This window comes from Pterocles gutturalis, unplaced genomic scaffold (genome assembly GCF_000699245.1).
Source record: "Pterocles gutturalis isolate BGI_N339 unplaced genomic scaffold, ASM69924v1 scaffold17733, whole genome shotgun sequence".
Classification (NCBI taxonomy): Eukaryota; Metazoa; Chordata; class Aves; order Pterocliformes; family Pteroclidae; genus Pterocles; species Pterocles gutturalis.
Window position 1 is genome coordinate 1747 of NW_010120895.1, and position 27912 is coordinate 29658.

General features: G+C 37.6%; 1 protein-coding gene across 2 annotated transcripts; it reads left to right on the forward strand.

Annotated features, from left to right (window-relative positions):
- On the forward strand, nucleotides 1–27184 carry ERCC8 (excision repair cross-complementation group 8). Of its 2 annotated transcripts, XM_010077060.1 has the most exons (11): nucleotides 1–92; nucleotides 233–334; nucleotides 5334–5457; nucleotides 6962–7043; nucleotides 7682–7750; nucleotides 9914–9980; nucleotides 12781–12884; nucleotides 15635–15759; nucleotides 19857–20054; nucleotides 25018–25104; nucleotides 26832–27184. In XM_010077060.1, exons 2-11 carry the CDS (start codon nucleotides 234–236, stop codon nucleotides 26898–26900), a joined length of 1026 nt encoding a protein of 341 aa, XP_010075362.1. In that variant the 5' UTR covers nucleotides 1–92; nucleotide 233; the 3' UTR covers nucleotides 26901–27184. The 2 variants fall into 2 exon arrangements, with proteins under 2 accessions (XP_010075362.1, XP_010075363.1); XM_010077061.1 differs by lacking the exons at nucleotides 1–92; nucleotides 233–334; nucleotides 6962–7043 and having other exon boundaries at nucleotides 5436–5457.
- The last annotated feature ends 728 nt before the right edge of the window (nucleotides 27185–27912 follow it).

Here is a 27912-nt window from a genome sequence, read left to right on the forward strand (position 1 = left end):
CTAAGTTTGGAATTAAATAAAGATAGAGATGTGGAAAGAGTACATACGAGTGGTATCAACACCCTTGATATTGAGCCTGTTGAGGGAAGATAGTAAGTATATATTTCAATTAGTAAAAATGTATATGAGAACTTTACTGTGTTTTGCTTCTACGGATTTATTTTCTTGCTGAACGCTCAATTATATTGAGATCCTAAGTGTTGTAACTTGTATGCTTTATTAACAATTTCAGCATGTTATCCGGTGGGTCGGATGGTGTTATTGTACTTTATGACCTTGAAAACTTGAGCAGAAAACCAAGTTACACATGTAAAGCACTTTGCTCTGTGGGAAGGTAGGTACTCAAAAATGCTTTTAAAAGTTCATATCGATATCTCTTGTGTTAAACTCGTAAATTAATGTGTGTTCTTATTTCTAGGATTAAAAGACTGTAGAAAATAGTGCCAGAAATCTTTGAAGGCTAGCATGATGCATTATGGTTTTTGGCTCGCAAAAAAAAAAAAAAAAGCAAGAAACTTTGTTCCAATTTATGTGATTTACTATGTAGCAAGACCTAATTGTTTTTCTTGATTTGTCTACTCTTAACAGTTACATTATAGATACAATGACTCTAACATTGTTTGAGTTGGCAGTTCAAAAGTTAAAATGCAGGTTGTAAATTGTGCTCACATGGCAACTACAGTAGACAGGCTTCTGTTGCTGTAGATGCCACAAAAAAAGTCTGAGTTAATACTCCAATCTCATGTTTAAAAACTAGAAAAAAGACCAAAAAAAACCCCAACCCTCTTCCAGGTGACAGCTTCTCCCTTGTGAGTTTTCTTAATTGTTTCATGTTGAAATTTACTGACTCTATGCCAGTAATTACAAGAAATTTTGTGACTGTTGTAGAAGCATTGCTTCTGCCCCCCAAGTACAGAAGTGTGTGTACCTTTGAATAATTATGTGTCGAAGCAAAAGGAAAATAATATTTGCATAACCCTGTTCATCTGATTATAAAAAAAATCTAATACAGATTTGCAGTTGGTTTTATTTCCCCTCTCCCTGTTCCCAACTTTACTAATAGCTGTTTTGAGTTCACCAGGTGTTTACTAGGTACAGAAGTAATTAATCAGAACTTCTTAAGAACGTTTGAATTAATACAGGTGTGTTACTGACAAAAAGGGGATGTATTTTCCTGAACAGGGTACTACTATACTGTGTGTAATCTACATAAAGATTCAAAGCCTTTATTGATCTGTCAGGCTTTCTCTGCAGGCAGGATAAATTTGTCCATTGTGTGCATTAAGTCTTCTAGCAAAAGCTGTTTTTTCCTTGTCTTTTCACAGTAAGGTTAATCTAGTAGGTTAGGACTTCATCTGAGGCTCATGATAAGATATACCCTCCTGTATAAAAGATTAGTAGCTACATTTTCCTCTTCTTTTTTTCCTGGTCTTCATATTATTTGAGGTCTAAGAGTTTCAAGGGTAAGATCAAGAAGAACAGAACAGAGTTGTAACAATAAAAGGCGTGAATGGTATCTTGGACTATAAGAAAGAAAAAAGGTAATAGAATATGCATCAAAAAAAATGGGTAGGAACAGAATGTACTGCAAGTAAGGTGCATTTGGTAAGTGTTGATGGCTGGGACTTGAACAAAATCAATTAACATTGTAATTAAGAAAAAGTAATGACTACACATTCCCAAATCTCAAAATGAAAATTAATTCTGAAACAGATACAGCAGACTGAAGAAACACATGCTGAGAAGACACAGCATAAAAACTGGCAAATCTGTACTAAAAATCATGCCATCATTAACTTCATTTAGGTCAGTAAAAATATTCCATACTTGAAAATTCTGTTTATGAGCATAGTTAGTTGGTAGTTTGTTTCCTGAGTAGATGTTATTTTCTGTAGAAGCATCTCTTGTTTTTTACCAGTTGAGTAGAGGCATAAATTGTACTAGTAGAATCTGTAGATGAAAAGTAGATGAAAAACTGAATATGAGCTGGCAGTGTGTGTTTGCGGCCCAGAAGGCCAACCGGATCCTGGGCTGCAGCAAGAGAAGCGTGGCCAGCAGGTCGAGGGAGGTGATTCTGCCCCTCTACTCTGCTCTCGTGAGGCCCCACCTGGAATACTGTGTCCAGCTCTGGGACCCCCAACGCAACAAGGACGTTGAGCTGTTGGAGCAGGTCCAGAGGAGGGCCATGAAGATGATCAGAGGGCTGGAGCACCTCCCTTATGAGGACAGGCTGAGAGAGTTGAGGTTGTTCATCCTAGAGAAGAGAAGGCTCCAGGGAGACCTTAGAGCAGCCTTCCAGTACCTGAAGGGGGCCTACAGGAGAGATGGGGAGGGGCTTTTTAAAAGGGCATGTAGTAATGAGGACGAGGGGTAATGGATTTAAACTGGAAGAGGGCAGATTTAGACTAGATATTAGAAAGAAATTCTTTCACTGTGAGGGTGGGGAGGCAGTGGCCCAGGTTGCCCAGGGAAATTGTGGATGCCCCATCCCTGGAGGTGTTCAAGGCCAGGCTGGATGAGGCGTCTAGTGGAGGGTGTCCCTGCCCATGGCAGGGGGGGGGTGGAACTCAGTGATCTTTAAGGTCCCTTCTAATCCAAACCATTCAGTGATTCTATGATACAGATTCAGCTATTGGAATATTATTCATGCAGAGTTCCTGACATCATAAATGAATTTATAATTACCAGTAGAAAACACTTTCCATCTCTCTGCCTTCTGTCTTTGAAGCATATGATAAGGACGTGTTGCAGATGTTTGTCTGTGTTCCAAGTTTGCAGGGCGTAATGCAAGTCTGGTCTTGAAGTTATTTAAAGAATAATCTCTTGGTAGAGGCCCTTCGAAGCTATTTCTGAACAGACTGAACTGGGCCTGCAGAGGGTCCAGTAGTTTAGACCATCAGAGGAGATAATTCCTGATGGTAGGCTGTGATTTCCCCAGTATTTCCTATCTAGAACATAGGGCAATTATTGCAAAAACCAAGAACTTTCTGTGTTCCTCTGGGAGTCAGCATGCAGAGCTTTACATGGTTTTGTGTGATCAATGCTGTCCTGTAGCAAAAAAATGGCATTTGAGAGTAACCAAACAGTACCAGCTTCTAGATAATGTATAGCTGATACTTGTGTGTAAGGTAGTCTCCTCTACTCAAAACATCTCTAGGAAGAATGAATGGCAGTGACCTTACTGTCCAGAGCATTAGTTCTGTGTTTATCTTTGGTAGAAAAGATTGGGATATTCTGAGTAGTGGGGGAAAATAGTGCATATAGAATGAACTGGGAATAACATACAGCCCTGAGACGTGAAGCCAAGGCTGAGTGGCATGTGGCCACTACTAAGCCTAGCCAGATCAAAGGTGATTACAGCTACTCAAGAGTTTTTTAGTTCATTCCTCAGCCCTCTGGATTATGGGAGAATTGATTGCTCCTGTGCAGTGCTGAACACCGTCCAGTGTTATGCACTTATATGTATTGCACCAGGATAATTGGTTCCCTGAGTTTAGATTTTTCTGCACAATGCATACAAATGCCTCTGCAAGAGTAAGTTCACGCCAAGTCAGGCATGATTTCCTGGCACTGCAGGTAGTGAAGATTTTTAGCTTGTCCCCCTGTAGAGTAAGTGCACAAAATCTGTTGATTTTTAGCAGCATGGCATAGTAACATGTTGTTCTAGGATGTGCCTCAGAGATAAGCAGTGCAGGAGTTATTAAACTAAGCTCAACAGTTGCTCAGTAGCTCTTTCTTAGTATTGTCGCCGCTGGGTTCTGTGCTTTCTAGCAACCCACGTAAGCAAGAAAGTTTATTAGCTTAGATGTAGTACCAGATCTGTACAGATCTGCATGTGCGTTTACACAATGATACCCTTGCAATAGTGACTGCTTTGGAGGCCAGGACACTTGAGAGAACAATGCAAAGATAAGAGCTGAAGCGAAGAAATCTTGTGAGCCCTTCACTAGGTGCAGATGGAGCCAGTAGGACTATTTTTGTGTATGTACTGTGTCTCGCTGGGATGCAGTTAATTTTCTTCATGGTAGCTTGTACGGTGCAATGTTTTGGATTTGTGACCAGTCTTGATAACACATTAATGTTTTAGCTATTGCTGAACAGTGCTTGCTTAGTGTCAAGGCATTCTCCATTCCTCTGCCCCCTCAGCAAGTAGGCTGGGGCTGGAGAAGAGGCTAGAAGGGGACACAGCTGGGACACCTGACCTGAATTGACCGAAGATATACTGATATTCTATACCATAAAATGTCATGTGCAGCAATAAAACTGGGGGCAGTTTGCCAGGAGTTGTTGTTGCTTGGGGTCTGCCTGGGCATCAGTCAGCCTATGGTGAGGGATTGCTTTTGCATCACTTTTTTTTTTTTTGTGGGTTGTTTTGTTTTGTTTCCTTTCACTTATAAAAATGTCTTTATTTCCACTCACAAGTTTGCTCACCTTTGCCATTTGGATTATCTCCCCCCACCCCACTGCAGGGGGGCAGCAAGTGAACAGCTGTGGTGATGCTTAGCTGCCTAGGGTTAACGCACAACAGCATGGTACTTGTGAGTCTGGGAGCATAGTTCTGGGCCCTGAAGCTGGATCCATGTGGATCCAGCTCAAATACAAGTGGCCTAGTAGGTTTGTGAAACAACCTGTATTGTTCAGAGCCTGGTCAGTTGAATCATATCCTGGAGCTGTCAGGATTGGCTGTGGTATCCCTTCTTCCCACCACTATTAATGGATTATTAGTATTAAATTCTGCTACAGTGCATAGTTGAGTTGAACATTTCATGTTGTTCTCCCTCTTTCGTTTCTGAACGCAAAAATAATTATCTCTCATGAACTTAGTCCACTGCTATCTGGTGACTTAAGTATACGTGAATTTCTACTAACTGTGAAGCTGTGGTTGTTAGCTAATAATAATGAATTTTTTGAACTGTATGTGTGATTGTGTTATTCAGTGGATCAGTTTATAAGACAGTGGGATTCCACAAGCATAAATGGTTTGTAGTGTTAGGCCTTCACTTTAAATGTTAGATCTTTAAACATTAGAATTTAAAAATTTCATAAGACTTTAGTGCCTTTTATTCTGCAGAATGCATATCTAACTCAAGATATGCTACAGATACCATCTTTTGAAAGAGTAAATGATCTGTAGTTTCTTGAAGTGAGGGCTCTTCAAAGTAATTAACATTGGTTGATTGAAAATTGAGGCACCAAAACAACTAGTTCTTGAAAACTTCAGTACAAATTAAAAAAATATGTAAACTCAGTTTTCAATTTATCGTCAACTATCAAGACAGTTATAATATGATTATCAAGACTCTAACCAAATGGAATCTTCTCCTTTATATTAGGAGCCATCCTAATGTACATCGTTTCAGTGTGGAGACAGTCCAGTGGTATCCTCATGACACTGGCATGTTTACATCCAGCTCATTTGATAAAACTTTGAAAATATGGGATACAAATACTTTAGAGGTAAGAGAAAAATTGTACAGCTTGCAGACTTCTTTTGTTTACGTGTTATTCATTCCACATCTGCAGTTCACGCAGAGCTCGAGAGGACCAAGCATCCAGAAGGGTGAAAACCGGAAGTTTGTTAGAACTGTGGGTGCAGCAGAGGGTGGTGTAGTTCTGGCATTCTTGCATACCTTGGTGTGTACCTGTCTGTTTCTGAGGACCTGCATGTCTAAACTGTAAAAGAGCCTGGAACCCTTGGGACAATTCCTTTCTGCTTTTGCTGTGAAGAGGAGTACATCTAGTTTAATTTATGCTATGTGAACTTGTCCACTTGTCGGTCTTAGTAAAGAAGGCCTAAGTACTGCTTTTGAAGGACGGGTGGTCTTGGCATTCAGGGTCTTTAGGTCCAAAATTCTGCTGTTATAACTGCTGTAAACATCATTTATAAAAATTGGTGGAGAGAGAGAAACCATTATGAAAATGCTAACTGGTGTAACTGGCTTTATTAAAGTAAACAGTTGTGTAGCATTTTAGGTTACTTTGACCCACTAATTCTCACATCTAATTGTTGAACTATGAATTCTGGACTGCAGTTTATCCTGTTTCCAGTATGCATGTATCAATGTATTTACACTGGTGCTATTTGAATGTTGTTTCATGTATAGTGAAAGAATTTTAAAAAATAAGAGGTCTGTCATCCTAGGGACAGAATAGAGAATAAATTTTCACCTCTTTTTTTGTGAAATATGCAGCTGTGTTTGCAGTTACTAAATCTTGTAAATGCAAGGTTCAGTTCACTTTCAAGGTAATTCTGTGAGCATAATTTAAAAGACACAGTGTTCATGTGAAGGTTATTGATTGACCTGTTCTGCCAATGATTGGTGTATTTGAAAGCACAGATACCTTAGTTTTAAGGGGTTTTTTATATATACAATGTTTTAGAATGAGACAATGAAAGTACTGGTACCTGAGAGTAATTGTTAATTGTAATTATTAAAGCCAGTCTTGTATTTCATTAATTTTTAACACTTGCAAGGTAGCTAATAATTTTGGGTGGTGTGGTTTTTTATTGTTGGGGTTTTTTTGTTGTTTTTTTTTTTTTTTTTGAGCAATTGAAGATAGTATGTGAATGACAAAGGACTTGTAAATTTAGTCTCAGTAGCTTTTTCCTGTGGACTTTTGTGTCCATATTATAACTTTCTTGTTTGGTGTTTTTTTGTTGTTAGCTTTTGTATTTTTTGATATTTTTTAAATAACTTCCATTCATGCTTCTAATTAGACAGTTTTCTTGATCTTTCTTTTGGGTCATCTCTGAGCTCTGGCATATTTGTTCTAGTGTTGGAAACTGACTGACTTGGCAATGTTTGCATGATCTGTTTTCTAACCAGGAGAGTTATTGTTAGCGTGTAAACAGTAACATTTTTATCAGTCTCATTTGTAGCTCTTACTTGAAAAATACTTAACAATGAAGATTTGCATTCTGATAACATTCTGGTGTTGTGATTAATCTTTTTATTATCAGCTTGCAGATGTATTTCACTTTGAGGGAACAGTCTACAGCCATCACATGTCTCCGATTGCTACAAAGCATTGTTTAGTAGCAGGTATATATGTTTTTAAGAAACACTCTATGTATTTTGAGTTTATAGGAAAAGCAAGTAATATTCAGTAGGGTTTTTTTCCCTCCTCTGTCTTATTTATACATAATTTGAGTCTTCATAAGACATAAGGTCATTGGTAAAATAAAATCTTACTGGTTAGTTGGATGATGTCGATGAGAATATGACATTTGTTCTGAACTAATGCATCGATCAATTCTCCTTCTAGATAAAAATTCCTAGCTATAATTAGGTTACCTTTCAGTACATAAGTCAGCATTTGGAGGTTATGAGATCCAAACACAGTAAAATGTGTAAATAGGGGTGTGTGTGTATTGCTTACATGTAAACAATTTAACTATGTTTAGCAAAAGAAAAAATATTTAAAGAGGAGATATTTTTAATTTTTAAATTTCATAAGTACTATCCTGTTTACCCCCAGTTTCTAAATTTTGTTTGTTATATGGTAAATTTACTTGGACCAAAAATATAAATCTGTTAATAGACTACGTTACTCTGACTGAATGAACTCTTATGAAGCTAACGTTTTTCTTCTATTTCTTTGTCATTGCTAGGGTGTTTTTTTGTTGTTATTTTCTCAAATGCCATGGTGTTTTTAGCTGTCTTTGTATCTCTTGTTACAGTTGGTACCAAAAGCCCCAAAGTACAGCTCTGCGACTTGAAGTCTGGATCCTGTTCTCACATTCTGCAGGGTACTTTTTAGTCTGAAACATAAATGTTAAACAATAACTACTTTGAGTAAAACAAGTCCTGTAAAGAAACACTGTATACAATGTATTCTTTGTAAGTAACATGACTAACTTATTTATTGCCATTTGTGAAAGTTACACAGTGGCAAAAGGTTCTTGTGGATGTTGGTCTAGTGCTAATGATTAGAGAATAAAAATATTAATTAAAGAACAATTATTACAGATGTTTGGGCACTTTCATGATCTAATCCCTAGTGATTTCTGTTTATTACATGGTTCAGTGTAGGCATTGATTTTGTGTTTGTGGAAATTCAATATGAGTTGCTGCTTTTTTTTCAAAAAAAACCCAATCCCAGAACAGAAAAAAAACAACCACAAAAAAAAACCCACTTCACTATTTTTGGCAAAATATCCTGTGGAGGTGCTTGCAGGGGTTGGTTTAGAAGTTTCTGCATAACAGGCAAGATACTTGATATAGAAGGGTGGTATCTAATCCTTGGAATTTACCTAATTCGGTAAACCTAGGGGTTTATTGTTGTGCAATCCATTACTTTTTGCACTTAATGAGAGTTTGCCCTTAATGTCTCTTTTCTAATGTTTACTTTTTGGAGTATGAGTGAATATACACTTGCTCAAGTGAAGACAATTACAAGGTAAATCTGCATGCTTCAGACCAGCAGGGCAAGAGCTGAATCTGATCTAAAGCTGTAGGGAAGCATTAGGTCAGACACAGAAATGTACAAATGCAGCTCTATTTCTTCATTGGCCAGCTTAAGTCTAAAAACAGACTAGGTGCTTTCGTGTGATGCAGAATTTAAGCCATTAAGTTCTTCTGAACTGAATCAGCCACAATGGGCGTCTCAATGTTCTGTTTCTCAAACTGAGAGCACCAGAGAGTGCAGACACAAAAGTAGTTCTTTAGAGAATCAGTGTGGTTTCAGGAGGGCTTCTTAATTTTGACACAAGTTTGTGCTTTCCAAGGTGCAAGCTGGTTGTGTCTTTGTACACAGCCTGGTTCAGTTATGTGCAATATCAGAGGAACATGTGGAAGCAGATTGTGTCCTCCACTAAACATAATCTAATCATTCTTTAGAGAACTGGAAGCACTCAGTAGTGTCTTGAAAACAGGTATGAATATTTTTCACATAGGCTAACTCCAGCAGCTGAAAAGGAGTTAAATGCTTGGCTGTAGTTTGCTTAAAGGATCCAAATAAATGTGTCTGCCCTGACCCTTCCAATTCTATCCTGCAGTATGTGTGTTAGGGAGATTTTTTCCATTATCCTGGGTATCACAGCCCTTTGATTACTTCAGGCAATGGAAAACCAACTGCTAGAAGGGGTATGAGAAATAAGGTGGTTCACATAGCTCTAAACTGTATTAGTAAAAATGGATTTGTATAACTCAGTTTATTTTTTCAGCAGTGTGTTTCTATTATTACATGAAGCGTGATGGCAGTCTTTCCATTTAGGACACCCTACACTTCCTACTGTCTGAATTTGTCTAACATTTTTTAAACTTTACAAGTTTTAAAGTGTGTGTGCGTATATGTATATATATATGTATATGTATGTATTACTTGCCACTAAGCTGCACTGGAGATGACATTGCTAGGAAGACATTTATCTTAATATTTCAGACCTAATTAGGGAATAAAAATATCCCAAACTGACAACAAGAGTATTTGAGGATAAGCTGAATAAAATTTTAATCTGAAGTACATAAGGTAAATGTGCTTTTTATTAAGTATTTTGAAAGAATTTGAAGAAAAACAAATGGCAAGTTCCTTCTGTGTGTGGGAACACCAGTGCTCATACAAAATTTAATAACTACTTAAAGTAAACTCAGTAGTTGTAACTGTGCTATAATGTGTTTCCCATAGGTAAAACTATCCTTGTTATCAAAAGTTATACACATGTAATATTCCATGTGTCATTTCCAGATCACTACAATCCCAGTCAAGCAAGAGGAAGAAAGAAAAATAACCTTTAGCCCAAAATAATATATTTTCATAAAATTCAAATTTGTATTACAATTTAGATTTATTTTTCTGGATTGGTGGATCCTATAGAATTAAGTATTTGCTTTTACTTTTAGTTATTTACATAAACTTGTATGTATAAGTATTCTCCTAGGAAATCATATAAGCTTTTTCATATAATTTTTAGGCCACACGCAAGAAGTGCTGGCAGTGTCTTGGTCCCCACGTCACGAATATGTTTTGGCAACAGCAAGGTAAAGGTGTTGCTAAAATCTTATGTGCACTAAAAATATCTAATGGTAAAATTTAATATATTCATTATGCAAGTTTTTTACAATTCAAATGCACTTTTAAAGTTTCTTGTTTACTTTCACCTCTTCACAATTTTCTAGCTCTTGCCTGCAAAAACTAAGCCAGAAAAGCTATCTAAGTGATGCTTATTTTATAGGAAGATTGTACAGAATTTTGGAATAGTAATTGCATTTAAAGGTATAGGAAAATGATAGAGAATTATAGAGGTGCTTACTTCTTGCTGCGTGCACATTGCTAATCTGTTGTATAACAAAGCAGAACATGTTTAGCTCAAAGTATCATCCTGGTTAATCGTGCTCAATTATGTCAAAGAGCATAATGCAGGTAGCTTGGTGACGGGTAATAACTTTCCAGGCCGCAGTAATTCAGTGAGTATGGGTTGCGTGTTAATATTCCCAGGCCTTTTTTTTTTTTTAATTTCATTGCAGCCATTTTAAGTCTAAATGATCCTCTTGATTTTCCTGTAAATTTTGCATATGTTAGCTTTTGATTATAACGTGACAGTTCTCAGTTTCATGGTTGGCATGTTCTTTCTTTTGAACTGCAGGAGAGGCTGTTTTATAAGTTGACAGTGAAATTTGAATAAGTTGATACCAGAGTTGCATATCTTTGACTTCTCATGACACGCTTCTGAAAGGCTCAACATAGTTGGGAAATCTTCTGACAGTGTGATTAGTTTCTTTGTTTTAGCAAATGAAAAATTGTTTCCTTGTTTTTCCACCACAGAAATAGTAACAAATTTATTTATTAAATATTGACTTACTGAAGCCTCCCAAAACATTTTGCCTCAAAGTCATGTAACTTTAAACTGTATCTGCCTATGCCATCGTTTTGCCTTATGATAATTGCATGCTAAACATGTTTCTTATGACTCCATTACTTAATTCAGTGCTATAGTTGGACTACTAGCTCCTAATAACATAACTCAGTTTTGCCATCTGCTGAGACAAATTTGGGCAATAACTGGCAACACTGAGATAATGAAGAGGTATTGAGGAGAAACTGACTGCTATTGCTAAAAACAGAATCTGGGCTTATCAGGAGATGTGACTATTTGCTTGTGATCATTTCAGGGTAGGGAAAATATATTTTCAGGGTTTATGTGACTTGCATGTGAAACATGCTATTTTGAATTTCCCTATGTGGTGCTTGGCTCTTTCGTAGTTTTGTCAGGAAATTGGAATGGTCTGAGGAGAGGCAGGTTTTCTGGGTCTTCTTCACACATTTCAGTTTCAGGCACTAGAGAAGATTATAGGCTCATTAGAACTGGCGAGAAAAGATTAGCCAATAGAAACTGCATCATCAGAAGTGGACAGCTGTAGGCTTTTATAATAAGGAAGCCCTTTCCATGCCTTTGTTAAGGCATTCATTTCAATAAGCTGCCTGCAGTTTGTTGCTCACTTTACAGTCGGCTCAGACCTCAGCGATAATCTCTGTTTGTGGTCTTATTTGTTTGCAGCAAGATATAGTGTTGTCAGCATATTCAGTTGGAATAAGACTTGGAAGTTAACAGAATCAGTCCGTAGTGGAGGGGAGCACAAAAGAACAAACTAGTTACTAGCCTCGTCAGATGCGTAAGAGATAAGGAATAAGAGTTGACTTTGCTTTGGTCAGTTGGTGTACGTATACTATATATATTCCCAATATGAATGCACTGATCTAACTTGAGAACACACAGGAAAAAGTATGTAGTACTTCAAGTAGAAGACTGCTTGTCTAAGAAGCAGTTTTATTTGGTATATTTTCCAGCTGTAGATCAGAGAGATGCAGTTGGTTTTGTTTACCTGGGTTGAAAAATGATATATGTGTTTGGGTGTTTTTTTTCCTCCAAAAGGAGAGTTAAGCTGCTGGAAATGGTCCAAATAGTTTCAGTAAATACATCTACACTGGTGACTTAGTGGTGGGAAGTAGTCTTTTCTTTTAATTTATCTCCTATCTGTACCTGGGAGTCTTGTGGTGCGCATAGAAGTATGCTACTGGAATGCTCAAATCAAGCTACACATCAAGGTGCCATACAAAGTGCACTGCTTGCAATGTAGCTGTCTAAGCGTCTACCTAGTACCGACAGTTATCATAGCTCTTGTTGCTGGCAAAGACACAGCGTGAGCAAAGCATGACTTTGCAGCCTGGGAACCAGAATGAATCACAGCAGCCTGAACCTTCTTGGTCTTTCCCTCCTTGTGTCGCTCTGGTAATGTGGACAAAGCCAGTGAGTTTCTACAGAAGCAAGCTCTTGGTGTTTCTCTGCCATAGCACTGTATGACAACAGAACACATAGCCTGGACAGGTCTTTTTGTATGTAGCCAACTTGTGTACCACTCATACTGTAGGTCTGTGACAGCAAGAGCCTGAGGTCCCCAGACAACCATTACAGACAATGCTGGAGCCTGTAGCTACAGTTTAATCAACGGAAGAGTTAGCAAGTTTATTCCTGTCTGTCTAAGCAAGGGCGTTACATTGTAGACAAAGAGGGAAGTCTATTGTAGTGTAGACAAAGATTCAGTCTTAACTTAGGTGCCCGTAGTGTACCAGCTATATTTATGAATTCAGGTAAATGAGTGTCTGAAGCCTGTCTTAAAAATCTTTTAGTGAAGTTCTATTGGCTTAAATGTGACTGTATGATGAGTAGTTCATAGTAGTTGCTGGACCAGGGTGAGTGCCAGGTGGGTTGGCTAAACATAATTATCGAACCAGGGTGCACACACACAATTTCCCTAATGTATGCAAATCTGTTTTGCTTAGTGCTGACAGTAGAGTAAAATTATGGGATGTGAGGAGAGCATCTGGATGTCTGACTACACTTGATCAGCACAATGGAGAAAAGTCCAAAGCATCTTCTGAGGCAGGTAATACAGAATACAGCTGGTGGTTATCTATATGTAACTAGAAGCATTCTTATATTTCATAAATGTGTTGAATACTAGGACAAGCAAAGGAGAGTAGTGATAATCCCATTGTTACCTACTGCGTAACACAGGCCATTCAGATACTTCTGTTATAGAGACAGTGTTTGTGGTTGGGGATCTTGTTTAGAGAGATCTCCTTGGCAACAGTGTTGTATCTGTTCTAAATGTTTTTCCCCCTAAATTTACGGGGAAATTTTGCCATCCATTTTATGGGCAGAAGAATTCTTTCCTGTTGTAGATTAGGTTTCATATAAACAGCAACCATTTCATACTTCGTAAGTTGTTCCAGTAGTTAATTACCCTCCTTTAAAAACAAAGTCAACACAAACAAAAGCCACAAAAGCACATTCCTCTTCCTGTTGTTAGTTTTGCTTCCAGTGCAGGCCTCTAGAATGTTTTCTCAAATGTGGTGCCATAAAATCAGTTCTATTCCTTTTATGTTGCATAAAGTGTACAACACAGTATGAATTTATGATTGCATTTAATTTTACAGGAAGCTAAATTACACTCAGTACAGTCAAATGCATTAATCATCCTTTGCATCAGTTCTTATTAGCTACAACGTTAACATTTTTATGTATCTTAAGGTCACATCTCTGTACCTGAAAAAAAAACCAAACCTTAATTAAAGGGAAGCTTCTAAACTTGAAATTATGGTTCAAGAATTTTGGTCAATTCTGTACAAAAGATATTTATTTTTGGCAGGCCAAAAAAGTTCTTGGAATAGTCGCTGCTCTGAGGTAGAAATACACAGTGTTTAGAGTTGAATCACAAAGTAGAAACTGCGTATCAGGTCTCTGAACAAAGGGATTTGCATAGCGTAAATCATGCTCTGACTTTTTATATGCAAGTTAAATTGCATGTAGAAAAATAGATGCAAATCTCTGTAAAGTTGAACTCATTTTCTAAAATGTACAGTTAGAGAATATGAAGTAGCAGTAGGTATCCAAACCATGCTCTCTGCTATGTCAATTGTAGTATGGTAATATAGAAGTTTGGTTTTGACAATTTTAAATTTGATTGAAATTCAAGAAATCACTGAGATGAAGGTGCTCTAAAGAAATCTAAGACTTACAAAAAAAAGAAAAATTTGTACAAATTTTCTTCTACAAAAAATTGAATTCTATGTAACTCCTAAGATAACTAGTGCCATTTTATATATTCCTTTGAATGACATGTCTTATTCAAATGCAACAATTTTCTTTTCAACTTTATTTCTCTGACAGGTTCAAGGTGATTTTTTGATAATCTAATGGCAATCAGACTAGGATATTAAATATATTGAAATATAGTTGAACTAAACCAAATGCAGCTAAATTTTTTTTATAAAATATTTGAAAAACAGATAACACTTTTTACCTAAGGTATCTCTAAGTTATGTACGGAGGTATAATGCAGAGTTACCTTATCCGGTTTTCAGTGAGTTAATTTATGAGCACCATAGTTAGGATTGCTGTGGTAGCACTGAGTTGGATTTCAACCACTTTAACATACTTAAGAATGTACAGTATTGCAGGGTGAATTCAATGGAATTTGTTTGAAGTACTATATTATAAACAATATAGAATAGGATACAATAGAATATTCAGTTGCAAGGGACCTACAGTGATCATCTAGTCCAACTGCCTGACCACTGCAGGGCTGACCAAACGCTAAAGCATGGTATTAAGGGATTGTCCAAATGCTTCTTCAACACTGACAGGCTTGGAGCATCGACCACCTCTCTGGGAAACCTGTTTAAGTGTTTGACCACCCTCTCAGTAAATAAAATGCTTTCTAATGTCCAGTCTAAACCTTCCCTGGCACAGCTTTGAACCATTCCCATGTGTCCTACCACTGGATACCAGTGAGAAGAGCTCAGCACCTCCCTCTCCACTTTCCCTCTTCAGAAAGCTGTAGAAGGCAAGGAGATCACCCCTCAGCCTCCTTCTCTCCAAACTAGACAAACGCAATGTCCTTCGCCACTCCTCACAGGACATTCCTTCCAGCCCTTTCACCACCTATGTCGCCCTCCTCTCGCCTCATTCAAGGACCTTCACATCCTCCTTAAATTGTGGGGCCCAGAATTGCCCACAGTACTCAAGGTGAGGCCACACCAGCACTGAATACAGCAGGATAATCACCTGGCGGCTGGTTATACTGTGTTTGATGCACCCCAGGATCTGAGTTGCCCTCTGGGCTGCCAGGGCACACTGCTGGCTCACACTGAGCTTAGGGTCAAACCAGCACGCCCAGATCCCTTTCTGCAGGGCTGCTTCTTCTTTTATACTTGTGCCCAGCATTACTCTGTCCCAGGTGCAGAATCTGGCATTTGTTCTTGTTAAATTTCATCCCATTAATCATTGTCCAGTCCTCCAATCTATCTAGATCCCTCTGCAAGACCTCTCGTCCCTCAAGAGAGTCAGCAGCACCTCCCAGTTTGGTGTTATCGGCAAACTTGCTAATAGTGCATTCACCTCCTGCATCCACATCACTGATAAATACATTGAACAGAACTGGCCGTAGAATTGAGCCCCAAGGAACACCATTGGTGATCGGTCACCAGCCGGATGCTTAGAAACCAGGGCTTAAATTATTAATTTGATATGTTACCATTTAAACAGCACTTTCAGTACTATAGATTGAAATAAAAATGTGCAGACAAAATAGTAATACTTGTAGAAATCTAAACCAGCTCTTTTTCCTGACAGTAAGCACTGCTCATAATGGGAGAGTAAATGGTTTATGCTATACAAATGATGGACTTCATTTGTTGACTATTGGTACAGATGATCGGATGCGACTCTGGAACAGCTCCACTGGAGAAAACACATTGGTAAGTTTTCAGGGATCTTCAGTTATGTTTTTACTTGCATTTAATTTTAGGAGATTTATAATTTGTGCAATTGTCATTACCAGTTTGGATAGTTATTCACTTTTATAACGATATAGGTGCTCATTAGAAGATTTTTGTGAGCAAATTTTTTCCAAATTTCTTTTCTTATTTCTACTTATCATAAAAAACTCAAGAGTATGAAGAAGACTGGATCTACTTAAAGATTGAATATGGTAACTTTAAATTCATTAATTTGTGAGCATAGCTGAAAACACTTCAGACAGTAATGAAAAACCTGAATATGCAGTGACTGTTGGTAGAATTTTTTTTTTTTTTTAACTGAGTTGTCAGTGTGCTATCCACAGGGCAGTTTTCCATACCTGAGAGTTTCAGTGATTAACTGCCTGGCTTTCTTGCAACTTTCTCAGTGGTTTTACGGAATCTTACTTGTGGGGTTGTATACTAGTGTTAAAAATATCTGTCCCTCTACATTTGCCTTGCAACCAAATGGGGAAGGCAGAAATTAAACTTCAGCTGCTGCTCTAGTCCTTTCTATGGCTTGCTTTTTTGATGAAGGTTACTGTTTTAATTTTCTGTTCAGTAAAGAAGATTGTTTCCTATGTTTATTTTGAAAGAAGGACATAGTAGGTCAGTCAGTTTCAGTGGAATTTTAGCAAGTCATGATTATGGTCTGTCATTGCTATCAGGAAAGGAAAAAAATTTACTCTGCCTTAGAAATCTTTGACTTCTGCTGCTTAGGTTCAGAACACAGCAAAAATAATTCCTTATAGACATTTAAATGAAATGACTTTTCTATTTCCACATGACCCGTATTTGCCAGCTTATTCTCAGGACTTCATATACAGACAACTTTCCATCCTCAAATCACCATCACCAAAGTATATAATACAGTTTGTTCACTCTCCTGTCACCAGCTGGATCACTGTTTTTTGTTTTTCTGTGCCTGTTCATTTACTTGTTTCATAGGATATTTTACAGTTTTTGTATTTGGTGTCGAATAGCTTGATCCTGTCTTGCTTTTTCAAGTCCAGAATTATATTATCCAGAGTACTGTATATTCACACACTGACCAGAGATATTGCTTAAAATAATTTCAAGGCACCAGCAGACAAATGCATGCATGTAGAGGTAATACAAGTTCACATCATTGTCCCTTTATTTCTCCTACTAGTGAGTCCTTTGGATCTCCATTTTTTTTCTATACCTTTGAAAAGGTATAGAAATTAAGCCATGCATATGAATTTTTTGGAGCAATGAGACAAATTTGTGGCCTAGTGGATTGTTTCAGTTAGAAAGAGAAATGAATGTTGGAGCAGTACACATCTTGCATACATCCTTTATCACAAAAAGGAATAGCAAGTCCTGATTCACTGAGTATAGGAAAAATCAAACAGAAGGAAACAGGTTTTCTGTTTCTCTGTGTGCTCAAAGGAAAAAAGCCAGTTTTGAAGATCTTTCTTCTGTTCTTGTTTTGGTAGCATCCTTTCCTTTCCATTGCTCCTTTATCAAGCAGGAACACTTACAGTGAGTATATCCATGTTAATTTACTTTTCTCAGCCTCCACTCCTACCTTTCAATGTACATGCCTTTGTTATGAGCACTGTTGTGGCTTGGGAATTGTTACTGCTACAGCTGTTACTGTACATGCTGTGTAAAATAGTTTAATTGCTCTTTATCAGCATATCAGCTGTGTGGTGCAGTCGACACGCTGGAGGGAAGGGATGCCATCCAGAGGGACCTGAACAGGCTGGAGAGGTGGGCCCATGCCAACCTCATGAAGTTCAACAAAGCCAAAAGCAAGGTCTTGCACATGGGTCAAGGCAATCCCAAGCACAAATACAGGCTGGGCAGAGAATAGGCTGAGAACAGCTCTGAGTAGGACTTGGGGGTGTCAGTAGATGAAACTGAACATGAGCTGGCAGTGGGTGCTCGTAGCCCAGAAGGCCAGCCGTGTCCCGGGCTGCATCAAGAGGAGCATGGCCGGGTGATTCTGCCCCTCTACTCTGCTCTCGTGAGGCCCCACCTGGAGTACTGTGTCCAGTTCTGGGCCCCCCAATGCAACAAGGACGTTGAGCTGTTGGAGCAGGTCCAGAGGGGGGGCCATGAAGATGGTGAGAGGGCTGGAGCACCTCCCCTGTGAGGACAGGCTGAGAGATTTGGGGTTGTTCAGCCTGGAGAAGAGAAGGCTCCAGGGAGACCTTAGAGCAGCCTTCCAGTACCTGAAGGGGGCCTACAGGAGAGATGGGGAGGGGCTTTTTACAAGGGCATGTAGCAATAGGATGAGGGGTAATGGATTTAAACTGGAAGAGGGCAGATTTAGACTAGATATTAGGAAGAAATTCTTTACTGTAATGGTGGTGAGACTCTGGAACAGGTTGCCCAAAGAAGTTATGGATGCCCCATCCCTAGATGTGTTCAGGGCAAGGCTGGATAAGGCTTTGAGCAAGTCCAGTGGGAGGTGTCCCTCCCCATGGCAGGGGAGGTTGGAACTAGATGATCTCTAAGGTCGTATCCAAGACAAACCATTCTATGATTCATTGCCCAGCCTGTATTGATACTGGGGGTTGCCCTGACCCATGTGCAGGACACCTTGTATTCGACATTGTTGAACCTCATGAGGTTAACATGGGCCCACCTCTCAAGCCTGTCAAGGTCCCTCTGGGTGGCACCCCTTCCTTACAGCATGTCGACCACACCACACAGCTTGGTGTCATCGGCAAACTTGCTGAGGTTGCACTCGATCCCACTGTCCATGTGGCCGACAAAGATGTTAAATAGCACTGGTCCCAGTACCAATCCCTGAGGAACGCCACCTGTCACTGGTCTCCGTTTGGACATTGAGCCATTGACTGCAACTCTGAGTGCAACCATCCAGCCAATTCCTTATCCAGCAGGTGGTCCATCCATCAAATCCATATTTTTCCAATTTGGTCACCAGGATAGGTGGAGTGAAAGGATTGATAACAGCTCTGAGGAAAAGGACTTAGGGATACTAGTGGTTGAAAAGCTGGACATGACTCGGCAATGTGCCCTCACAGCCCAGAAAGCTAACCGTGTCCTGGGCTGCATCAAAATAAGTGTGACCAGCAGGTCAAGAGAGGTGATTCTCCCCCTCTGCTCTCATCAGACCCCACCTGGAGTACTGCATCCAGCTCTGTAGTCTTCAGCACAGGAAAGACATGGTCCTGTTGGAGCAGGTCCAGAGGAGGGCCACAAAACTGATCAGATGGAAGGAGCACCTCTCCTATGAGGACAGGTTGAGTTTGTTCAGCCTGGAGAAGAGAAGGCTCCAGGGAGACCTTATAGCAGTCTTTCAGTGCTTAAAGGGGGCTTCTAAGGAAGATGGGGACAGAAGTGATAGGACAAGGAGTAATGGTTTTAAACTAAAAGAGGGTAGATTTGGAATAGATATTAAGAAGAAATTTTTTACAATCAGGGTGTTGAAACACTGGAGCGGGTTGCTGAGAGAGGTGATAGATGCCCTATCCTTGGAAACATTCAACGTCAGGTTGGATGGGACTCTGAGCGACCTCATCTAGTTGAAGAAGTCCCTGCTTATTGCGGGGACTTTGGACTAGCTGACCTTACAAGATCCCTCCCAACCCAAACTATTCTACGATTCTATGATTTATAGCTGAATGCTTTTGTGCATAAGGAGTTCTTTTAGCAGTTTCCATATCTAAGAGAAAATTATTTTGTTGGATCATCTAGGAAAATGTTCAAGGGGGTAATTCCTGACCCAGTTCTAACTTCAGTGATAGTTTAAGTGCTCAGTGTAGATCTGGCATGCGACAGCCTGTGCAAATTCTGTTTCTGAGTGTGGAACTGCTGACTTTTAGGCATATTTTTCTTTCCATGTCTTAAATTTTATATTGAGGAGTGTGAACTTTAATGGACAGAAGAATGGTTCTCTTGATAGATATCTGTAATTGGAAATCTCAAGAGTTGTATCAACATTGAGAAGCTTAAAATGAATTTTATTGGGTATTAAAGAAGAAATTAAATTGACCTTTTGATGTAAAGTTATTTCCTGTAGTTTTACTTAAAAGCTAAATGCATAATCCTTCATTTTACAGGTCAATTATGGGAAAGTCTGTAATGCAAGTAGAAAAGGACTCAAATTCACCATCTCTTATGGCTGTAATCCAGAGTTTGCCTTTGTGCCGTATGGTAGTGCCATTGCTGTTTATGCAATTTTCAAAGGAGAACTGATAACTATGCTTAAAGGGCATTATAGTACTGTCAACTGCTGTGTATTTCAGCCTAATTTTCAGGTAAGTGAAGTACAAACAATATTCCAGACAGTCTGGAATATTTATGCAGATTGCCAAACCATTTGCACAAAAGTGTTAACTTTTCAGGTATGTGCTTGACGTAAGAGGGAGTTCTGTGGCCTATGTGTCAAGCAAGAAAAGTTGGGTCAAGTTCTTGGGACGGCTCCTATGTTGGGTTCCTTCAGCTATTTGTTTTGTTTCACATAGATAATTTTTTAATACACCTATAATAATTTTTGACTTATATTGTCACTAATAAATCATATGAATTGAGGCTTTTGCCTGTTTTCTGTAAGACTGAAGAGGAGGCATTGGTCTTTTTCTGAAATACCTAAAACTAATCACAGTAAGAAAAAATGCAAAGGGCATTTAGGTGAAGTGCATTAGTGTTGCTATCAGAACTGAGAAACCTCTCAAGTACTTTGGTACAGTGATCTTGCTCAAATGCCTGTGGTTATACCAGTCACTGGATCTATGAGCAGTTTGGATGATGTGTGACAACATGATGGGCTTCTTAAATTAATCTGAGAACATTTCACCTAAGAAATACCATATCATTAGAGGGACTCATGGTGTTGACAGCTATTTTTTCTTTTCCTCTCCCCCTATGGTATATTTTTCTCTTGTAATAAAAGACTTAAGGATAACAAAGCTTAATTTGTTATGAGATACTTTACAACAGAGTGTTCTTACGGCTTGTGGTGTGGCAAGAACAGATTCGATCTTAGGTTAGATTTTAAGGCGGTTACAATCTTTAACACCTGAGGGAAACTAGGTACTTCATGTTCCAGCTCCTCTTTTTTTTTGTTTTTTTTTTTTTGTTTTGTTTTGTTTTGTTTTGTTTTGTTTTGTTTCTGGAATATCAGGCATAAATATTTGAGGCAGAAATGGCATGTGGATATCTTTTTGTGACCTCTCATAAAATACATGGCATGAATAGGCAGTGAGATACTAGATCCACTGAAAGGTGGAATATTCGTGTTATAGGTAAGGCACATCTTTTCTGGACTGTTCTTGACTAGCTTAAAAAGCCCTTCGTTTTTAAGAATAGTTTCCCAACCAGAGTGCTAGTGGCTTTATATTAAGTTATCTTTGGTGTTCTTTTTGATAAGCTGAAGAAGTGAGGTTCATTAAATCTCACTGTAAATCATGTTTTCTAGCTCTGGAAGTGCATATGTCTATAGTGTCTTTATCTTGGCTTTTAAGATCCTTAGGAAAAGATCACTCATGTGTGAGCATGCACACAAGAACTGCATCAGTCACTATAACTGTAGGTTTATGTTGGCAACGCTTCATTTGTTTATCTGTTGAGATTCCTTATTCTGTTTCAGAATCATCCTTCTCCAGCATTCTGTTCTATATTCTAGAAGTGTGACTGGATTTTCTTTTTCTTTAAATCCTTTCCTTCTAATTGTATTAAATTGTTACTTTGACGGAATAATATTACCATAGTAAGTGTGTCTACACCGAAGGTAGTGGTAGTGTTATTTTGACTGTTTGTCTTCACATCTATACTTCCAAATAGTTCATTCTGTCTTGAGACAATTAACTACATTTGTCAGTCTTCATATAATTCTGACAGAAATTATGATTTCTCAGTTAAAACTCATTTTCTAATAATGCAGTAATTTGTAAAATTTATAGTGACCTGTTTTATTTTATTCTTGCAAGCAATAATAAGTCAAATTAAGTTATTCACAGCTGTGCAATTCTGTTTTCAGTTACTAGTTGTAAATAAAATGTTGTGCTTAAAAAAATCCGCTTTGTTGCAAACTGTGTTGATTGATATTGTTTATATTCCTATATCTTAACTCAGCAGTAACTGAATTGTTAAATCACCTTTTTTGTTGCCTTGTTTAGGATTTTAGAAATGTCAGTTAGTTCATTTATATCTGTATCATTCCACTTTTTTCTTTTTTTTTTTCCTGAATGGCATATTAGCTCACTTTCAGATTGTAGTATTTAGTACGTATTAAAATATAATTAACTTAACCAAGCCAGAAGTTTTTTTAGACAACGCTTCTAAGTCTCTCTGATATGTTATGCATCTACCAATGAATCATGTAGCAGATGGCTTTCTAACATTTTTCTTACTTGTTAGCGCATTTGAAATTAGTACACTGTCTTCATATGAAACCAGGTCTACATCTTTTCTGCATAGTTTCTACCATTCCCATCTAATAGTGAGTCTCTGCTGTTGTTAAGAGTTTTCTTCATATAAATAGTTTTCTAAATTTTTAAATGTTTTCTTCTGTCTTGAACCCTGTTGAGTGATTTTTATCCTACCCACCTCCAAGTCTGGTCCTTAAATTTTCTTCCTATTTTTTTCTATGTTCCAAACTTCTGATTGATATTCGTTGCTGCCAGTCCCTCACATTCTTTTTGTTCATTAACTGTATTTTAATCACTACCTTTGTTTCACATCATAACTCGTATAGGCTCTAAAAGGCACTTTAACTTTGCACCAATTATGTATTTTAGTCAAGAAGTGTCTTCTGTTTCCTTAGAACCATATAATCAAATATGATCACTGATGCCCAATAACTAGCTATTTGCAATCCAGTGATATTACTCTCTAAGTGTTCTTATGAGGTACAAATTAATTAGCAGGTTTGTGTCTGAGATATTGTATGGAGCTGTCTGCACAAAGTGCTGTGAGATTTAGTTAATGTGTGTATGTATGCCTTTTGAGATCCTGGGAATAGAGCCATAAAGTCCACTATATTATTGTTGGCCTAAATTGTTCTTACGTAAATATCTCTCTAAAGTTAGTAAGATGTTAGTCTGCTTGAGTAATAAGAACTGCAGAATTTGGCCCTTTAATAAAGAGCCATAAATTTAAGAGGAGGTTGGGAATTTCAAGGGTGGTGTGGAGGAGGAAATGTTTGTTCAGTCTCTTAGGGGATATTTACTGTTGAAACTAATGTGCTAGATACCATTGTGCCATCTTAGCTGCTTAAAATAATTTTAAGTAAACAAACAAGACCTGAGTTCCCCTTTTACCCCAAAAAAGAAATGGAGTAAAGTATTATGCAGGAATAACCTGTCGTAAAATATTAGGTATGCGTCAGCAAACAATTTTGCTTTAAATTATAGGTGCTTCTATTGTTCAAGAAATGCCAGTGACATTTGCAAAGATGTTTGGCAAATGCAGTGGTAGGCTAATAAGTAAGATAATTGAAGGTTAAGTTAGGTTTTATTTGCAATCTTTCCTCAGAGTCTTAAAGCATAATATTTCCATATTTTGTACTAAAAACATGCATGAAGCATGTTTTTAGTACAATATATGTTTGTGTCCTATACTGAACCATAAACGTGCATGGAGCTCACTAGCTCTGCTTTTGGCTGATTTAAGGTATGAGTCACCATTTCAGATTGTTATAATTACTTGTAGGTATTACTCAATGTAGTGGATATTAACTGAAGATCTTGCAATGCCACAATCAGAGTGAGACAAGTGATAATAAAGATTAAATGGAAGTATGCTGATGTTACTATGACATTGCTCACAAGGAGAGATTTTTGGCATGGGAAGAGGTTTTAAAGTTCTAGTGATATTCTGTATCCTGTCAAAGACAGGAGGCCCAAGTAGAATACTACTGACAGGATAAAGTGGGATTTGACTTATACCTTGATGTAACTTCGATCTCTCTTCTTTGAAGCAAGATAAGTAGGATGTTTCTCTCTCATAAAATTATAAATTCTAATCTTGCATGTGTCGTATGCATGAATAACAATGCATGGGACCAGTGTTACAAAAGTATGTTGGCTCTCTTCAATAAGATTGCTTGTGTACGTGGGCAATAGGAGTTAGGCATTAAGTTCCTGCACCAACTGTCAACATAATTCATGCGGTTCTACAATTAAATATACATAGTATAGGAGGCTTTCTACAAAGACAGAACTGTAATAATTTATTTAACTTATGTTGAATTAATGTATTAATAGTGTGCACATATGCACAGAGTTGCTAGTTTAAGTCTAAAAGCCAACACGTTTAAAGCAAGGCTTTCATGTTGTGTTTCACTCGGGCAGTTTAAACTCACAGCAATACACAGGTGTTGTCAGACGTGGCATATAAGTTGCAGCAGTATGATTCAAGATGGAAGGCGTATGAGAATATTTTCCTGTGTTAATTTAAGTACCACTTTGGAAAATAGAAGCCTTCTTAGTGCAAAATTTACTGCAAAGATTGTGCAGTGTTTCTCCTTAGCAGAATTTCCTCAGTTTAAAGTGACAGAGAAGTCTGTATTTCCTTTAATAAAGAACTAAGAAAACTAAGCTGTATTTGGCTCTCAGCTGTTTGGTGTAGAGACTGTTTACTTCCATGTGTTTGCAGGGTGCCTTGCACAATGGGATCTCAGTCCTTAGTCATTACCATAATAAACAGAATTATTTGTATTAAAAATAATAAATTTGTCTTTCTGATCTCTGCCTTCCCAACAGGATGAAGGCTTCAAATTGTTCTTTATTTGTTCTTTTCCTTCCCTAGGCATACTGAAACTACGTTTATTTAATACTGCTTTGTTCCATACTTATGCACTCTTCTAACATGTATTACTACATGCTTTTGAGTTGATTCATATTTTGTAATTATAATTAAAAAATCTTTTTATTTTTTCCCCCTTACTTCTCCATTGAACATAAATAATCTCTTAAACTTCCTAACTGTTAAAATAAGTGTCTTTCTGGAAGCCAGGGGAGAGAGAAGAAAAGTGCATTTAAGCAATAAAGTTCATTTAAATACGGGTATGGTGAGCACTCTGGGGAAACTATAAAAACTTATTGGTATTGTTTAGGCAAACCATTTAAAATACTGTTTATCAAGATTATAGTACAAATTAGAAATTGTATATTTGTCTTAATTTTAAGTAAATATTTCATAATTTTTTTCCCCAACATTATATCTGTGCAACAGTTCAGTAAATTTGTGTAAAAATAATTTTTGTTTGCTTTCTTGAAGGAACTTTATAGTTGTTGCAAAGCTTGCAATATCCTTGCGTGGATACCAGCTCTTCGAGAGCCAGTTCCTGATGACGTTTCTGAAAAGGTAGTGAATTTTTGAGTTTGAACTGTACTTTTTATGACTGTTACACTGGGGGAGTGGGATTGAAATTAAATATTAATTGTGTGTTTCACCATCAAAATTTGTAACAATTCCTAATTAAGAGGAGAATCACCTATGGTTTCTTTGCAATCTTTTGATTGTTGTGGGGTTTCAAGAGGACATTTTATTTTATAGTCTAGTAAAACCTTTTGCAGACTTCTAGCTCCTCACTTAATTAGAAGTAGTACTTGTCATTTGGCTATCTGTCTTTCAACTTCTACCTTAGCTTCCTTAATTTCCATACTGTTTTCTGTAGTTTACGCTATTTTGGAATTTGAAGGTTGCCAAAGATTGTATTTTAAATTATTTAAGAATATACTGTGTATTAAACAGTAATATTAAGGATGCCACACTTCTCTATCAAAAATATTTGGGTATGAAACATAATAAAGAATATTCTAAATGAGCTTATTTTATTGTCTGAGGCAAGATGTTCAGGCTATTGCAGAGAAGATCTTACGTGACACTGTTTTCCAAGAGAGTATCTTCCCTCTCTTAGTACTAGAGCTGGGCAATAAAAATTTCAGTGAACAGTTTGAGGCAGAAAAATTCTAGATTTTAAGGAACTGAAACCATTCACAGAAACAGTATCCAGCAGACTGTACTAATGTTAAAAAATCAGAATATATTAATGTTTTGGCTCATAGCATATAAGAATTACACTTTTTAAACTTTCTGAAATATTCCGTTTTGGATGAGGAAGTGATAAGAAACAAATTTTTGTAACATCTGCTTTGCTTTGCAAGACAACTTATTTCAAAACTATCCTACTCTTAAGCAAAGAAGCAAAAAGTAGCTTCAAAGGTTGGATACCCTAAACCCAAAATATTTTCAGCTGACCCAAAACGAACATTCCAATGAGAATTTTTATACGTGTGAATTGTTTTTTCTTAGTCTGAAAAACAAAACCAAACACACAGCAGCAAAGATTCTTTACCCAGCTCTGATTAGAACTCCTCCTTTAAATTTGACATGCTGGAGGTATGTAATATGTGCAATTGTTTTGAAATCTGTTAAGCTACAGCTGCTGTTTGCAAATGTCATAGATGAGCACTGCCTCTGAAAGAAGCAGTTCTGCTGTCCACAAGGCCACTGGTTCCTGCTCCCTCTCATGTGCTTGAACAGCCATTTGCATGCCTGTATGAGCAGAATCTGAACCCAGGATAGAAGTAAGCAAGAAAAAAAATTTACCCCAAGTCAAAACTGTGATTCAGTGCACTGTGTAGCTGCACAAACTCTTTAGCTTGACCCTAGGGGGGCTGAAGTGAGAAACAGTTGTTGGATGCGGATAGAGCCCAGTACTACTTCTTGAGACAGTAGTGCTCAGTTATGCTGGGCCAGGGAAATTATTACTTAAAACCAGTGACACGAAAGAAATGCGGTAGTATCTGTCTGTTATATTTTATGCAAGACATTTGTGAAACTTCTAGTCAGTGCTCCAGATATTTTTTTTGTTGAAATTGAAATTACAGTACTATTTAATTGCGTAGTTTATCCTGTCTCTAGTCAGCAAAAATGACAAATAAGTTGTTAAAAAAAATTCAGTACCCATGAGAGACACAATAGTTTGTCTATATATAGCAATTTAAGAAATACGTTTAGCACTGTCCTTATTTGATTTTAGTATTTTTAATTAAGCAAACCACTGAGAGAATTTTTATTTTCTTTAGTCCCTGCCTCAACAGTATTTAAATCCAGCATATGAAGACGCATGGAGCAGCAGTGATAATGAAGGCTGAGTCTCAATTATGTGTTGACATCAAATTGATATTCAGGCACTGCATTCACGGACTTTATCTACAGAATTGGATATTGTTGGGTTTATTACAACTGTGTTTTTCGTACAGTTCTGTTAGAACGAAGTCTTTCAGAAATAAGTTTCCACTGTTGTCTGTGTTCCTTCTTGTTACAGTTAAATCTAAAGGATTAGTTTTTCACACTTATTTTTACAATTACCCTTGTGCACTGGTATACATTCAGTGTTGAACAGCTGATAAAAGAAAAATAAAAGCCTTTGGGACCACTAATATTGCATTGTTTCTGGTATCACTAATACCTAAGGAGGTAATCCATTTGTTTCCAAGAGACATGATACAGAGGTTTTTGCCTGAAGGAGGACTAGCTCAGGGATACTTCCAGCTTATTTTTATCAAGGTCTAAATGGAGCAGACTGCATCCATTTTCAAGTTGTTCTGTGCTGTGGGAGTCAAGAGGATCTTGTTCCTGTTTTTTTGCATTTTCAGTTTTGCAGAAGTTGCTCCATAAATGCAGTATTCAGTTCAGAAAGACGTACATCTAGGATCATTTATTCAAGTTTTTATGTGGTTTATTACATCAACTAGTATCTGAATCTGTCTCGGAAAGTTAAGAATAGAAACTAGTTTAATTAGAGTTTTTGTTGCTTCTGTAAGCAGGTTTTTAAAATCAGTCTTCTATGTATGAATCTCTTACACTTCCCTAGCCAGGATGAAGAATGCCTGGATAGAAACAGGCTTGAGGTACGGTACAGAGCGTGGATCACATTTCAAGTTAGAAATATCAATGTAGTCCTTCAAAACTGTTTTCATCTGAATTTTTGTAGCCCTAATATCTACTCTGTTTTGAAAGGGAGGAGCTTCGTGGGGTTATTGTTTCATCTCAATCACTAGTTTGTGCTTCAGACATAGTGTAGTCGCCAATCTGAAAACTGAGTTAGGGGTTTCCATCAGATGTAGATGCAGCTCTGTAGAGAAAAATTCCTTCCAAAACAGA